Source organism: Rhineura floridana, chromosome 15 (genome assembly GCF_030035675.1).
Source record: "Rhineura floridana isolate rRhiFlo1 chromosome 15, rRhiFlo1.hap2, whole genome shotgun sequence".
Taxonomy (NCBI): Eukaryota; Metazoa; Chordata; class Lepidosauria; order Squamata; family Rhineuridae; genus Rhineura; species Rhineura floridana.
Window position 1 is genome coordinate 11,818,072 of NC_084494.1, and position 16,102 is coordinate 11,834,173.

General features: G+C 42.4%; 1 protein-coding gene across 2 annotated transcripts in view; it reads right to left on the bottom strand.

The window, feature by feature from the left end:
* Positions 1-1,079: 1,079 nt before the first annotated feature.
* LOC133370217 (protein argonaute-4) overlaps positions 1,080-16,102 on the bottom strand; it is a 42,666-nt gene continuing 27,643 nt past the window's right edge. For both annotated transcript variants that reach the window (XM_061596138.1, XM_061596137.1), the window contains exons 11-18: positions 15,439-15,572; positions 13,651-13,835; positions 13,207-13,366; positions 11,119-11,434; positions 9,843-9,977; positions 8,535-8,636; positions 7,899-8,098; positions 1,080-5,775 (exon numbers count right to left, since the gene is read on the bottom strand). In XM_061596138.1, the coding sequence (XP_061452122.1) occupies positions 5,667-5,775; positions 7,899-8,098; positions 8,535-8,636; positions 9,843-9,977; positions 11,119-11,434; positions 13,207-13,366; positions 13,651-13,835; positions 15,439-15,572 (1,341 nt within the window). In that variant the 3' untranslated portion in view covers positions 1,080-5,666. The remainder of the gene's footprint in view (positions 5,776-7,898; positions 8,099-8,534; positions 8,637-9,842; positions 9,978-11,118; positions 11,435-13,206; positions 13,367-13,650; positions 13,836-15,438; positions 15,573-16,102) is intronic.

The window sequence follows — 16,102 nt, forward strand, 5'->3', positions numbered from 1 at the left end:
TCACAGCTTTTGGTCATGCATCCAACAAGGAGGATGCACTCCTAATACCCAAGAGCCCTATAAGTAAAGATTGGTCTAGCCCAAGATCCAGTTTACCACCCAAAGGAGCAACCAGATTCTTGTGGAAAGCCTAGAGACAGGGTATGTATGCAACTTAAGTAAGTGCCATATTGCCCCTGATTAACAACCACAGAGATATCTATCCCCTTCCATGAATTTGTCAAATCCCTTTGACATCTATGCGAGTGCCCTTTAAGTCTTGGGCAATGAATTCCTTTAAGTCAGCTATGTGGTGTGTCAAGTACCTCTTTTTGCATGTTGTGAAACTATTGCAAATTTACCTCTGCTCAACTCAAACGTTCTAGTATTATACGAGGAAGAACTTCACCCCACGTTCCATGCACGACTTAATAAATTATGGCTCTTTTTCCTGCCCTGTATTTAGTCAGTCATTTTTTCTAAACTATGAAACCCCATATATTTGTGCATTCTTTTGTACAGAAGGTATACCAACCTTTTCTCATTTTAGTTGCCCTTTTCTGTATCTTTTTCAGCACCCTTTTTTTATATGGATGATCAGGGCTGTGACACAGCTATGGTATGGATTTCAGTATTAGAATACTGAACATTTTCTTTCTCTTTCTTAATAAAACCCTGGCATAGAATTTACCTAGACTGCTGCCATGCAGTTAAGATTTTATTCAAGTTTATCACCAGAATTCAAAGATCTATTGCCTGGTTGGTCACTGCTAATTCAGACCTGCGTGTATGTAAAATTAGGAGTTTTGGCCACAATTTAACTGAACTTCACAGTACCTCCTCCACTTACTTCCACCTTTGCTCTTACCCACCATATGTCTCTATGCTTAAAAATGGCAAATTCTGTTACGTTCTCAAGAATCTGGTTTATAACCAAGCATGCAAACAATGACATTATTTAATATTCAGTATCATACAGACTGTTTCCTTCATGTCATACAACAAATTGTGTTCAGAATTTGACAGAAAGATGCTTCTCTTATATGCACAAGCGCTATATTGCAGGCTGTTTATCATTATACACCAAGAAAGAAACAAAATTGGCACACAAATGCCTTTATTTTTTTGGACACATGAACACAAAATCCCTGCAGGCTAGAAAAGAAAAAAAATACATTGCAGTTGTACACGGCCAGCATATTATCGCAACGGGGGGGGGGCTATTAAACAACCCTCCCCCAAACAGGGCAGTTGTTTTTTTTAAAGAAAGAAGTACCTCGTATTGCTATAGACATACATCCAGTCCAATTTTAATAAAATACATTTTAAAACATTACAAGTCTAACAATATAGAAAGAAAACGAAAAAGAAAAATACATCAGAAGTCAAAAATGGAACAAATGCAAACAAGTTTTACATACATGTTTCAGGCTCTAGACAGAAATATCACCAAAATGTGTCAATAGCAAGGTATAAAGAAACTCTTAAGTGATATTCACATGTGATCTTTCCTCAGATTGCACAAGGGAAAAAACCTTGCAGTTCAAACAGTATTGATACAATGCCCTCTGAGCTCTACTTTCCTAAAATGGAAGCGGAGCAACTGCCTTGCTATTGAGCAAGGGGGGTGGGTGGAAATCTACAACACATCCACAAAGGTAGTTCTTTGGGGGGGGGGGAGGGATTGCAGGCTTGCTAACCTGTCAAAATGGCCTTGTCCCCAACAGGTGGATAAAGGCTTTTGATAGAAGTGTCAGATGGGGTGGAGTGAGGTGGGGAGGGCCCCGCTTATACGGCAGGTTCCATTCCGGACTGCTGCCGAAAAGCAGAACCCATTGAAGATAATGGTGCGCATGGTGTGAAAATGGTGCGCAATGAGCAAAAACCGCCGTAAAAGTGGAAAAAGCGCCTTAAAGTGGGGACTTTCCCTAATTGAAAGCCGCCGCATTAGCGGAACACCAAAAGGCGAAGTGCCATAAAGTGGGGCCCGCCTGTACTGGATTGGATCATGATGATGCATACTGCATGGAACATCTCTTTTGCATCCCTTTATGGATGTCACCTTAAAAAAAGGCGAGGCCATGTCACAGCCTTCAGCTAAGAGAAAGCAACCCCAGCCTGCCCCCCCAATCTGCTACAGAGCAAAAGCTTTTTTAGAGCCTCTTCGGAATTTAAGTGCTCACAAAAAGCAGAACAGGAGAGGGAGAAAAAGGGCAAGGCATTTTGTTGGCTCCATAAACACCAATCGCTCCCTTTGATTCTTCCCCTCCTCCCTCCCAGTCCAAAATTTGCTACATTTGAAACTCCTCCACAACATACAGCTAAACAGTCGCCAATAACAGGCTTAAAAAAAACAACCAAACACCTTAAGAACCTACAGCTACAGAATGCACGTCTTCCCATTGATTGACACATGCATAACAATTCAGTTCATCCCACTGAGAGTGGGGGGTTAGTTCCAATGAGCAGAGTCAAGAGATTCTGCCGTACAACAGTGTTGCTGCAACTGGATCTTACTGTCATTAGTCTTGAAGATCTTATGCTGCTGCTGTTGCCACCCACACCCCTCCTTCCATAAATCCTCATCTTTGAAACACTCCCCACCCCCATCATCACACTTTTCAGCAACAGAGAGATAACTGAACATTTTTTGCACATAAAAGATTCCAACAGGGGGGGAAATTAAAGGAAAATTCATGAAAAATTCCAAGAAAGTGCAAAAGTTGGCAAAAAAGTTTGAGACTTTTTTTGGATATTTTTTTGGGACAATAATGCATTAAAAAGAATCCTGCTTACATATATAATTTTAACATACAGAAGACTTCAAAAGATAGTTGCGGTCTGTAAAACACAACAAAGATATAATTATCAGAACGCGGTTTTGTTTTCCTATGATAGAAGACAAAAAGGACCATTTCATGTAGTCCTGGCCTATTTTATTATGAAAGAGTCAGCCGCAAGTTAAGATGCCTGCCTGTCTACACAGTTCAGGCCAAACTGCAAGTTATGTTAAGCACCCACTTATTTTTTTTAAAAGCATGCTTACAACTGGCCACTAACTCTCTTGAAAGCAAATGCAGAGAGGGAGAGGGAGAGGGGGGAGGAGAGAGAGAGAGGGTTGGAAGGGCGGGATCCAGATTTGTCTTTGGTGACAACTTTCAGGAGGAAAATGAAGACTTAACCCAGAGGTAGGGGACCTTCAGCCCACTGGCCTAATTATTTATGTCTGCCAGGTCATTTGGGCAAGCCATTATCTTTCCGCTGGTCACATGTCCACACCTGATGGAAGAACAGAGAGCACACTCAAAATGTACTCCAGATTCTTCCTCTTCATCCAGAAGTAGGTGCTTTTAAAACATGACGCCTTTTTCTATCCCCCGCACATTATCCCACCAAGCCAGAGTCCTGATCTGGATCTGGAAGCTCAAGCTGCTTTTTCTAATGAAGAAGAGTGGCCAATAGTAAACACGTACTTTTAAAAAAGGCGTGCTTAATGTGTTGCTTGACTCTGATGTACGAAGGAGACAGACATGTGCAGACAGGCACATAAGAGCTTCTCTTGGCTCCATCCGCACTAGGAGCGCTTGTGGTGCTAGGACAGCTGTTTCTTTACGTACCCTCTCACTCATTCTCAATTCATGCCCTTACCTAGTGCAAAAAAATTAAAAAAATGCTACACACTCAACAGGTGCTTACTCTCTTCAAGGTGCCTCAGTTCTCCATATGTTGGGCAACAGGAGTTCAATTCTTGCATTTTCTCCCTGAACAAGTATTTAAAAAAGAAAAGAAAAGCAGCAGACTAACTGAAGCAGCGGTCACTCTCCCTTCCCACATGTCCTGATATTTATTACACAAGTGAGGTATTCTTAAGGGGGAGGGAATGAAAGGCTTAAATACATTTAAAGAAGTCTGCTATCTAAGCCTGTTCACGCTATGTGTCAGAGCAGAGTTCGCTTCACTCCTGTTTGAGTGGGAAAAGGAAAATTTTATAAGCTGGGTCCCACCGAGAGACACAGTTCTGGGACAAGCTTACAAAAACTGCTTTTTGAAGACTAACTTCAGTGTACTCAGGTACGGCTGAATGACAGTATTTAGAAATGTAAACTTTCCAAGTATCTATTTTTTTTCAAAAGACTGAAGGAAAACTCAAAATCATATAGCATATTGCTGACCTTGAGGTCTGGATCTGAAAGTTCACAAGGTCACATGACTTTGCAACACCACCTGTTCATATCAGAGTGCAATTATTGGCAAAATCCCAATCTTTCACAGTGGCGTCATCTCAGTTAAAAACTAGAAATTTAAAGCATCTCACAAGCTAGTCTCAACGCAACACTACTATCGTCTGCAGACCCCCTCCCTTTTGCATTACACATTTTAGTGGAAGAGAACCAAGCAAGTAGGAGCTCTAATTTATAAAAATGGGTCAAGGTAAACATTAAAATTTACACTTCACACATGCTAGCGAATACTGCTGTACATGCGGGCAACCTAAACTCTCAAAGAAACAAAGTTTTAAAATGCTGGTAAAAGTCTTTGATTGCTACTGTCACACTATATATAGCTGTACATATTGGCAAAGCCTTTCCTATATACGGAACACCTACTTTCCAAGCTTATAAAAAGGGGTAGACAGACCAATGGTGAATATAAAACAGTTAAAAATAATCATTTGTAAAAAGCATGAAGGGAGCCTTTTCTGATCCATTTAAGAACTAATTTTCTCTTCAGCAAAGTCAACCTACACAAGAATGTTGGCTGTAACCCATGTAAAGTATTCAGCTAGAAAAGTTACTGCCAGGGTATTAAAAAAAAATTATTGCCAAAGTTAAAACCTTCTATGAAAAAGAGTATTAAAAATGACCTCAATTCATCAAACACAGCAGCATAAAATGGGCACTTTCATAATGTCTGAAAAATACCTAAAACTAATCTTTTAGAACTTAAGTCACATACTTTTTAGAGTGGGAAGCAGTTCAGCATTCTGAACCAGACAGCGGCAGTTGTGTGTAACCATTATGATTTTACTAGACCTGCCAAAGGGCATTGCTATCTGCTTATGTTACACATTCACAGAACAAGAACCACCAAGTTGAATTCGCAGTTATAGTGCAATTGCTTTGCAGCCCATGACTGCAGAGAGATTTACAAAAGACTAATAAAGCTTGACAAAGCAAAACAAAAAAAGAACAGCAGTACCTCTGAAACTTAATGTTTGTTTAAAGATGTTTACAGTAAAAGTTCCATTTATAAAGTCTATATGGCCCCACACAGTAGAACAGTGGAGTAAGACGGTTTGCCATATCTGGAGACTCACTAAGAAGTATGAAGAAGCCCAGGAGGAATTTAGCTTCTTGATTAGCTTAATGGGGACAAGGAGGTAACTTAAAATTGATTAGCAAAATATTTCAATAAAAACCTTTCGTGCCAAGTCCTTTAAAAATTTTTTAGGAGGATCAGCCTTTTGCGCTTTGAGGTAAAAATTCAGTCCAATGCAAAGACTGTTTATGAAATTTCTATTTACTGAAACAAACAAAAATGGCTCAATTGCGCCTGCATCAGATTTTGCTGCGTCGATTCAGTGCAACTGTCCCAAGCTGCTGGTGGTGGACAGCCTGAATTAAAACTGAGCCCTAACCACCAGTAGTCGGTGGCTTCTGCTTCTGCTTCATCTTCTCAGATTCTCATCAGGCAAAATACATTGTGTGCTGGGTATCATGATGGATCTGCACTGCCTTGGCTAGTGCCTGAGGGTCACGGCCATTGCTCTGTCCTGAAACATGACTGCCTTCAGCACTGGGGGGGGGGGGGAGACAAAAAAGAAATTTAAGAGGACAACCTTGTCTCAATTAGTCACTTTTTGTTATTTAAAATATTTATACACCGCTTGACAAGAGATTAAAAAAAGTATACAGTGGCAACCACCAGAACAAAGCAGCATAAAATATACTTCACAGTGACAGCAGGAAACAATAAAATGCTTGACCAACAGCTACTCTATGAAGACTTGGATGAAAAGTCTTTAGTATGTACAAAAAACAAAAGATTGTTGGTGCAGGGGGAAGAGTATTGCTGCCACACTAAAAGCCCTGCTCCAGGTGGCCGCAGGATGAAAAAAAAGAGCCTTGCCAGTGGATCAGGCCAAAGGCCCATCCAGTCCAGCATCCTGTCCTCACAGTGGCCACACAGATGCCTATGGGAAGGCCGCAAGCAGGATGAATTTAGCAGACTTGTAACACTTCAGCACTGAGCAGGTCTGCCAAGGAGAACACAGTTTCTCAAATAACCTGGTCCCAAGTTGTTCAGGGCTTTATATACCAACACTAAAGCCTTAAACCTGATCCAAAAGCATATTGGCAGCCAATGCAGTTCCTTTAACAGGGGTGTTGCATGCTGGCAATAGCCTGCTCAGATCAGCAACCTAGCCATTGCATTCTGCACTGGATGCAGCTTCCAGACCAACCTTAACAATGTTGGGAGTAAAGCATCAACACTTGTAACAAGTAACCTGAAACATTGGGGGGGGCAACAAACAAAAAGGCAACCTTTTCTTCCCTCGCCGATTCCTTCTTTAAAATAAGAAGGAAATAGGAATATGTGATGCACAGATTGTTATTCTCAGGCTTTACTTCCTCTTTCTTCTTAATAGTGTTGGTGTGTGTGATGACTCTACAACAGCCACAGAATGGCTTTCTTTCCCAAGAGTAATAAACCTTAAGTTTTCTTTAAATTACCAGTCTTACCAGATTATTCATTTCTGCACACCACTGCTATATATACCAAACTCCAAGGGCAGCCCCAGAGAGTGCACTGCAGTAGTCCAATCTTGTTCCTCAACCCTTCTCACCCCTGTACTGCAAGTCCCATGTGCCATTTAACAATGTTCACTTAACACAGGGGACCAGCAATCTCCAAGTCTGGAGCAGAGCTTGTTTCCAGATATTCAAGCAATGCCAGAAAGTTAATCCAGGATCTTCTACATGTGACACACACACACACCCTACCACTACACTACGGATTTTTCAAACACCCCAAACTTTGAGCAACTACAGTGTATGTTTCAGCCACAGTACAGCAAACAGGTGGAGCTAAAGAAAGACATCCTGCTAAAGCAACCGGAGAAACTTAAGGCTCCCCAGGAACTTATTTGGAGTACGCACTGGATCAGCTTGGCAGAAGCAGCTTCTTTCTGTCATCCTCATCCAGTGCACTCCAAACGAGGATGGAATCCACTATTGTAAAGCAGGAAAGTAGTAAGCTGATCCTTTTATGAGGGCAGCCCCAGAAATGTTGCCTGTACAACAATAACAGCAGCAGTGTGGAACAGTGCAAAACAGAAAATTTCCTTTTGAAACTCAGATTACTACACATGAAAGAGATTGCACTGAAAAACTACTAACTAGTTCTCTGCAGATAAAGCCAGCTGAAGTCTATGATAAAAGATTGCAGAGAAAGGTGACCAATCCTGATGCATTATTGCCATTCACACGGAAAGCAATCCAATGTGTAGGGTGGGGAATCTCCAGCCTGTGAGCTGAAAGTGGTCCTGCAGGCTGCCCTTATAATTATCCCCAAGCCATGCCACTTCCTGGTCAGGTCCCCGCTCCCCAAGCTATACCCTTCATCCTCCTCAGGTACTTGTGCATGGCTGGAATGCGTCCTTAGGCTGTGATGTTGTATCTTCCTTTCCTGGGTGGAGCGATATGTTGGGGAGGGGGAAGAGTTGTACAAACCTCTGGCTTTCGTGTGGCTGGAATTCAGGTAAGACTCACATCTGCTCCGCCCACTTTTGCCTCTGGCCCCACCCATTCCTGGCATGCAGCCCCCAGACGGCTGCCTATAAGAGAACACGGCTCTTGGGCTCAAAAAGGTTATAGTTCATGGAACAAAAGCACAGATGCCGCTCCTTGACTGCTCACCTGTCATGATCTTTGTCTACAAGATGGTATCTTGCCCTAAATGCTACCAGCCTGGCATAGTATGCAGGAGCAGGAATTGAAACAGACCGTGTACACCGGACATACGTGTGACACAGCTGGTAGGTCAGTAGCTGCAACTCATCAGCAGTGAAACAGTTGTCATCCCACAAGACTTGATAGTGAGAAGGGCGGCTGGTTCCCTGTAAGAAGAGAAGGCCAGTAAATCCACTAGGATGTTAAAACAGATGCATAACACAAGAGGAATTACTGGGTGCCTGCTGGGGAGTCCCTTTTCTCTTTCTTCAATCCATACCTAGAAGTCAAGAACCCTGTTTATTATTGTTCTTTTCCAGGTCTCTTCCCTTCCACCCAAAATGCATAGAGATCTTAGCAAACAGAAAGTTTCTTAGTTCATGGGTGTAGGATGTTTCCCGAGGGCAAAGGCAGAAGGGCCTACGCCATTGACTCAGTGGCACAAATGCTGCGGACCTGCCGAATTAAAAATACGTTCATACATTCTCTCCTTCTGTCAGAGTTTTAATGGCTTAAATGAAGCTGTAGGGCAATCCCAGCAAACGTAGATGAACCTCCAAAATATCAAGACATCCAAACCAAATAACCAAAGCTGCTGATTACCTGAATTCCTGCATGGCTACAGAGGTAAAAGTCAAATTCAGAGGGATGTGTGATTGTGCTGTCCACAGTTGTGCCTGCTGGAACATTGCCACTTTTCCCCACCTATTAGAAACATCAATAAATGAGCACCTTAATAACTGCATGTGTGGCACAGTCTCAAGGCCAATAAAACCCAACAGTTGTCTTCTTGGGCCCTTATTAGTGTAACACCCTTTAAAATTTGCCTTCCGCCTGGTTCTTTAACTTTGTCTAATATATCAGCTAGGTCCAGATTTACATAAAACAATAGTGAGTATAGCTGTGCAGTAAGAGTCGAACCTAAAGCATTCAATTGCTCTATACAACTGCTCTATTGCAGCTATTTTTGTTGTGATAAAAATGGCAGAATCATGTATGCTGTCATGAACTCCTTAGAGGAAAGGTGGGATGTAAGCTAACTATACCTACTATTCTATTTGGCTTTTGGACACCTCCAATTTTAGTTTTGTTGTTCAATCACTTTTCAAAGTTTTAAGTTTTGAAGTTCAGGAAGAACTACTGGTTGTCTTATAGCTATAGTATATTTCCCTAGAGCAAGGGTGGGGAACATCCAGCCTCCAGGGGGTCCAATCTGGCCCGTGGGGCAAATCCTGATAAGGATCTGGTCCGTGGAGCCAAAAAGGTTCCCCAATCCTGCCCTATAGCTTAGAGTTGCTATACTACTGAGGGCAGAGTTGCAGAATGGCCAAAAGGCAGTGTAAGCCAGAACCTGGGTTCCAGTTCTCACTGTAGCCTTCTGGCACATCTGACCAGGGCCGGCTCCAGGAATGCCTGGGCCCTTGGGCATCAGCTTGCCCTAGGCCCCGGCATGTGCACATCTCTGCCATCAACTAAGATGGCGGCAGGGGCTTCAGTACCATAGGGAAACCGCGGCCGCCATCTTTGTTAAGAGCAACGGTAAAAGACAGCAGACAGGTCAGTGGGGGGACATGGGGGCTCTGCAGATCACAGAAGGGGAGCAGAGGGGTGGCTGAGGGGCCCCCTGTAGCTCCAGGGGCCGTCGGGCCAGTGCCCAACCTGGCCGCCCTTTAGAACCGGCCCTGCATCTGACCATTGTGTTACTGATATATTTTAAGAAATTAAGCACCAACCTCAATTCATCATGTCCACCTGTATGACATGCTCTTTTAAATCTCGCTGTAGCAAACAATGAATAACCTTATGAAATGTGCTAATGCATCCCCTCTTTCCATTAAGAGTTGTTTGGCACCCTCCTGCAAGATATAGTCTAGTAAGATGGCCTGCCATCCCAAAACGAGCATTGCTTACCCTTTCAGATTTGTCAGCACAGAAGAGTCTTGTGTGATGCCTTTTCTGCACAACAATATAGGTGATTCCTGGTCTGTAGTCTTCTTCCAAGCTAATGCAGGCCTTCCGGATTGCAATGAGTTCTGGCCAAGCCACCTAGACATTTTAAGTGTTTGACATCAACTACTGATCTGGATTCTACAAGGCAATTGTTTTTGTTGGATTCCTCAAGTACGTACAGTTTGGGAAATAATTCATGACTAGCTGCTTTCCTTAAAGGGAACAGATATGGACATTTAAACCAGTGCTTAGATGATGGGCCAGATTCCACTGGTCCTTTAAGTTTTCAATTTAAACACCAAGGATTATCATCGACGATGAAGCACACTTTAGTAAAATACAACTGGCTCTGATGTGGAGGCAGGCAGCCTGCTCTTTCAGCAGACAATGAATGGGGAAGAACCCTAACCAACAAATTAGGACAAGGCCCAGTTATTTCTAGTATTAGGTTTCCATTCTTAAGGGGGAAGGCAGCATCTTTTTCTAAAAATAAAAGTCCCTCACCCTCTTCATGGTCAAATAATGGACTATCCAGAGGGTTGCAGAATTTGAAGGACAGTGGAAAGGCAGGACAGAATTTAAACAAAAACAAATTAGAATATGACCAATTAAACATGGACAAATTGTATGTGGATTTTATGATACAATTGTTCCCTTGGGGGGAAAAACCATGGCAGTTCGTTACTTGCCCAAATTGTTACTCCGGAAAAATGCAAAGCAGCCACCAGGAAGGAGCCATTTTTCATAGGAAGCTGCCTTATATGGAGTCAGGCCACTGATCCATCTAGCTCAATATTGTCTACACTGACTGGCAGCAGCACTCCAGAGTTTCAGACAGGAATCTTTCCCAACACTACCTGGAGATGCCAGGAATTGAACTTGGGGCCTTCTCCATGTAAAGTGTGTGCTCTACCACTCAGCCATGGCTCAGGGTTTTCAACCAGTGCTGCATTTATTTACAGGGAGCAGCATTTCATTGAGGTATATAATGTGACATGGTCTGAATGCCTCAGATCTCAAAAGTCACTCCAACAGGACACTCTGCACGTGGTACTTCTACTGGATCTAAAAACTGGATGATCAAGCTTCTGAACTAAATGCATTTTTAGGACAGATCTCCTTTCAGGCCTTCTTGTGGCACAAGGTTCTCTGTGAAGAAATGAAGGGGGATCTCCTAGACTTGGCTAAGTGTGGAAAGCAAAACATCAATTCAATGTAAGGATCATAAGACCAATACCTGTTTCATCTGCCCTTCTGACACACCTCCCCTATAGTAGATGATCCGTGTGGGCTTGAATCGAGTGGACTTATAGAACTGGATCAGCAGTTCTCGCACCATGTTGGTCAGGTCCTGGATCACTTCCTGACTGTACAGCAGCTCTTGGGATGTCTCCTGACGGGAGGTCTGCACTCGCACTGTAGCACAGTAGCGGCTAGGGTGGCCATCCATGCTGCCTACGACAGCAGCAATGGAAGGTTTCTTCCCATCCCCAGCAGGTGGGTGAGTGACATCTGCTCCCAGAAAGATCACTGGCTGCTGGAATACAGAGGGCCTGTTAAATTAAACAGGAAAAAAGCTTCAAATGGAAATCAAGGAAGAGCTTCCATCATCACAAACCCTTCCTATTATTTCTGGCTTTTAACATATGCGTTGATGCACACAGGTAAAAATAATGTAAAATAAAAACCTGTATAGCATCAGAAATAGAGCCTAAAGTCAGTGTAACAAGTTTGATAGTACAATGTAATGGCTAGAGAGTTTGGCTGGGATGTGCTAAGTTATAAAACTCATGGGCTGATTATGCACAAGCACAGAGGCACTGTACTAACATTTTTTGGTTCTAGCTCAGGTCAAAACTCACCGATTCTGAACCAATTAGTTCAAAGTTCCAATTCACAGATCTGTAAAAACAAATTTACACTGGTTCTAAGTACACCAGATTACAGATTTTAAGAACCATCAAGAATTGGTACAGGAAGGGTCTCTACCTTTTCCACTCTTTTGTGTATACCATTAAGAAGCTTGTCCACACCAAACTTGCATGTGTATTTCACTAGCTGCATCACCATGTCCGTGAAGAGGCTCACAGCAGAGTATTAAACCAAGCTTTCACATATCGAAGCTCAGCTCTCAGGCTACTTACACCACACTGTCAAAGTAGTTACGAAGACTTTAATTTCATTTACAATTCTGCACAGGGCTGTTTCCATCAGAATGAAGAAATGGCAAACAGACTTAGTTCTGATTCCCACAAGTGTTAAGGCAACATACATAAACCTGTAAGCTGTTCCAAAGCAGTAACAATTATATCAAGGAGAATGTGACTACAGCATAAACTAAGTTTTAGAAATGGACTTTAAACTCTGGGGAAAAGCTATGGCTGATGAATATGCAGCTATGGAAAGCGAAGAAAAAAGAGAGGAGGCAAGGCCTGTGCGGGGCTGCCAGCCTTGTGACTTTCTAGGCAGATTTACTCAAGTGCTTTAGGATTCATTTTGAACCTGGCTCTTACTTTGCAAGTGCATAAGCAGCTGATTACAAAAAGGCTGCTCCTACCCCTCAGCCTCATCAGTTGGCCCTAATGCCCAGAAGCATAACTGCATTTATCTTGTTCCTTAGCTCTGGAAAATTTGGACATCCTTTCCGTTCAGCTGAACATTCTGCTGCTTCCATGGTCAAAGTAACTTCTTGCCCAAAGCTCAGATAATATATCTATTCTGATCACTGTTTGACTCCCCCATTTCATGCACCTGGAAATTTAATTCCCATTCTTGCCTTGGGAGATATTATTCTGGTGAATTTTTAGCCCACCATCGAGCAACAAACTCAGGATAGCACATAGTCAAGTAAGATTAAAATAAACCACAATTACAAAATTAATACAGCAGAAAAAGTTTCCCAGCACCAAGCATGCAGAACAGTTGGGTCTCAAGATCTTTAGTGGCTTTAACAGGTATACAGGTAAAGCTGTGTTAATATTGGCCCCTATGCAGCAACAGCAGCTAAATGAAATGGGTTAATATGGAACACTGTATGGTAGCAACTGTATATAATGCTATAAAGTTCAGTAAACAATGAAGTCACCATGTGAAAACACAGAAAAGATTTTACTGGCATTTGGATGCCTGCCCTAATAGACCAAGAGGGATGTTTTATGCTTCTCAAGAACTTGCATATGACTACCTAAAGTAACATTAACTGGACAGACGCTGTATATTAGAAGTAAAAACCATTCTAAACAATTGTACCTCACTTTGCTTCTCAAACAGGATCACCAGAATGCCTGCTACAATAGATTCCAACAGACATTAAGTTTAATCTGACCTTTGATGTGGTACAAGCACGTTGTTTATCCCACCAAGTTTTGCATTTATCTTCAAACATAGGTTGGACAGAGTCTGCGGAGAAGTTTTTACCACGTTTTTCACCTGAACACACTGGGTGGCCATTCCTAGCAGAGTATCCCCAACACGTTTAACTTCAGCTGTAAGAGAAAGCAAGAATTTGCTTCAGGTAATCTTAGTTTAGACTTTATCTCACCCACTTCCTGTGGCTGGCTTAGACTTTATCTCACCCACTTCCTGTGGCTGGCTGAACTGGGCTGCTCAGCATTTTGATTTTTTTTTTAAAAAAAAAGACTGGGTTGCATGTTGCATAAGGAACATTGAGGAAAAGGTGATGCTGATGATGTCAAATATATCATGCACATACATTAGCCATTAAGATTGTGTTGGAATGGCTAGTTGTATGAAGTCTCATCTTCCTTACCATAGACTGGTGTCTTTCCAGGGAGAATCACCACAATTAGCTGCAGCCCAACATAAGTCAATTTTAAGTGTTTGAACATGGGCTCCACACTGTCCGCACCCTGTGCATATTTACAGAAGCATGGTTGGCCCTGGATTGGCATCCCTGCATCCTTGGAAATTTTGCGTAGCTGATCGGTAAAACTCCTATAAACATAAATTAAGCCTTTCAGGGTCAGTGGCACAGCAATTCAACAACTTAAAATCCTGCAAAGTTTTCATCTCTGCTATGCTGAGCACCACCATGGGATTCACCGCTACAAGACATGGTGGCCACTACCTGAGATTGCTTTGAGAAAGAAGAATTAGACTAGTCTTTCCCAACCTTTGGGTCCCCAGATGTTGCTGAACTACAGTTCCCATAATTCCTTACCATTGGCCATGCTGGATGGGGCTGATGGAAGCAGCAATCCAGCAACATCTGGGGACTCACAGGTTGGGAAAGGCTGGCCATTCTTAAAATACAAACGGCTGAATCCTGCAGCCATTTGCTGTGGTAGCTAACTTAAGCATCTATGTGCATAACTCGGAATACCAGACGCTAGGGATGAATGGGACAGCCATTCCCTTCAGGCCTTCCTTAATCTTCTGGAGGACTTCGGCTGATGATTGTTGGAAACAGAATACTGGAATAGATAGATTTTTGTATGATTCAGCACGGCGATTTTTATGTTTTTAATCTGAAATTCTTAATCACAGTAAGTGAGCTATATTACAATTCATATCTAAGATTTTGGAAATAACTACCATTACACTTTCAGAAACCCAAAAAATGCTCTTGCTCTACCTCTCATGAGCAGGCGTATCTGACAAAGGGCCCCTCATTGGCCCAGCCTGCCACCCAATCACGTACCAGCAGACCCAGGTTGAGATGCGAGGATACTGCTAGGGAAACAAACTCAGCTTCCACCTGCAGTGGCCACCTAGCTACTGGCCACCACCTCCCCACCAGCTGCATCCCCTGGCTCTGAGAGCCAAGAGGGGGGCCCTCTTTGGAGACATGCATTCTGGGTGAGATGGCCAGGAAAATGCTTGCCCCGCTGCCACAATGGCTAGAAAGTTTTTTTTTTAAAAATTAAAAGGACTGAGTTTAAAAAGTGTTTCTAGCCACAGCAGCAAAATGCAACAGCACGCATTCTCCTAGCCACCTTGCCCAGAAATGCCTGGTTCCGAAGGACCCCTTCTTTGGCTCTATCTCACATCCCAGAGGTGGGAGAGAAGCCACCAGTACTGTCAGTGTTATTGCAACAGAGAAGAATTTGTTTAAAAGTAAAAGGCAGCGGCATTGCTGCTGCTGTAAGTAGGACAGAAGCATGAGGGGTGCCTCCAGTTGGGCCCACTGGCCATTCCAAGAGCCCCTGAAGTCTGGCGCTGGCCCTGTTCATGTGTACATTCTTATGTACTTTCTGTTCTGCAAGCTGATTTATTTCCATGTAAAGCATAATGTACTCAAAACAATACTGCTCGAAGAGTGCCTTCAGACAGAGAGACTTAATATTTCAAACACATCACTGGCAAGCGTTTTTTTTTTAAAAAATAGATTTTTTGTGGAAGCTGTAAATCCAGATATAAGAGAGGTGGGGGAAGAATATGGGCTGGTGTTAATGTCATGTGGACATTGCAGAAAAACCACCCTGCCTGCCTCAGAAGTACCAATCCCACAATAAACACCCATCTTGAAGCAGCGATTGTCAGCAGTTATCAGCTGCAAGAAAAAAGCACTGAATATTCAAAGTTAGAAGCTGCTTACTTTAACAAGTCTTCCCGACATTGTTTCTGAGGAGCAAAGCAGGCAACAGCCCAAACTTTAATTTCAATGCCAGCATAGAATTGCTTTCCCCTCATATCCCAGACACCCTGATTTGGCGTAGCAACAGTCTTGTTCTAAGGAAGATACAAAACAAAGCAGTTTTTGCCATGGCTTTTATACAAAGCTTTAACCTAATCTACAAGTATTATTTAGCATTATTTTCTAATTTAAAAATATTATTTATTATTCCAAATTTATAACTCATCCTTCCTTCCTGAAGGGAGCCCAGACAACTAATAATAAAAAACCATAAAGACAATCTAAAGTAACACTCAAGGCAGCAATTACTTCCTGCAGTGAAAAAAAACACATAAAACTATCTTCCAAGTCTGAATAAATAAAAAGACAAATAATTGGGTGTTAGAATAAATTAATCCAGAACTATCACTACAAGCTAAAGTGATGAAACTGAGGTTTTCGTACTTTGGACACATGAGTCAAGACATGATTCACTAGAAAAGACAATAATGCTGGGAAAAACAGAAGGGAGTAGAAAAAGAGGAAGACCAAACAAGAGATGGATTGATTCCATAAAGGAAGCCACAGACCTGAACTTACAAGATCTGAACAGGGTGGTTTATAACAGATGCTGCTGGAGGTCACA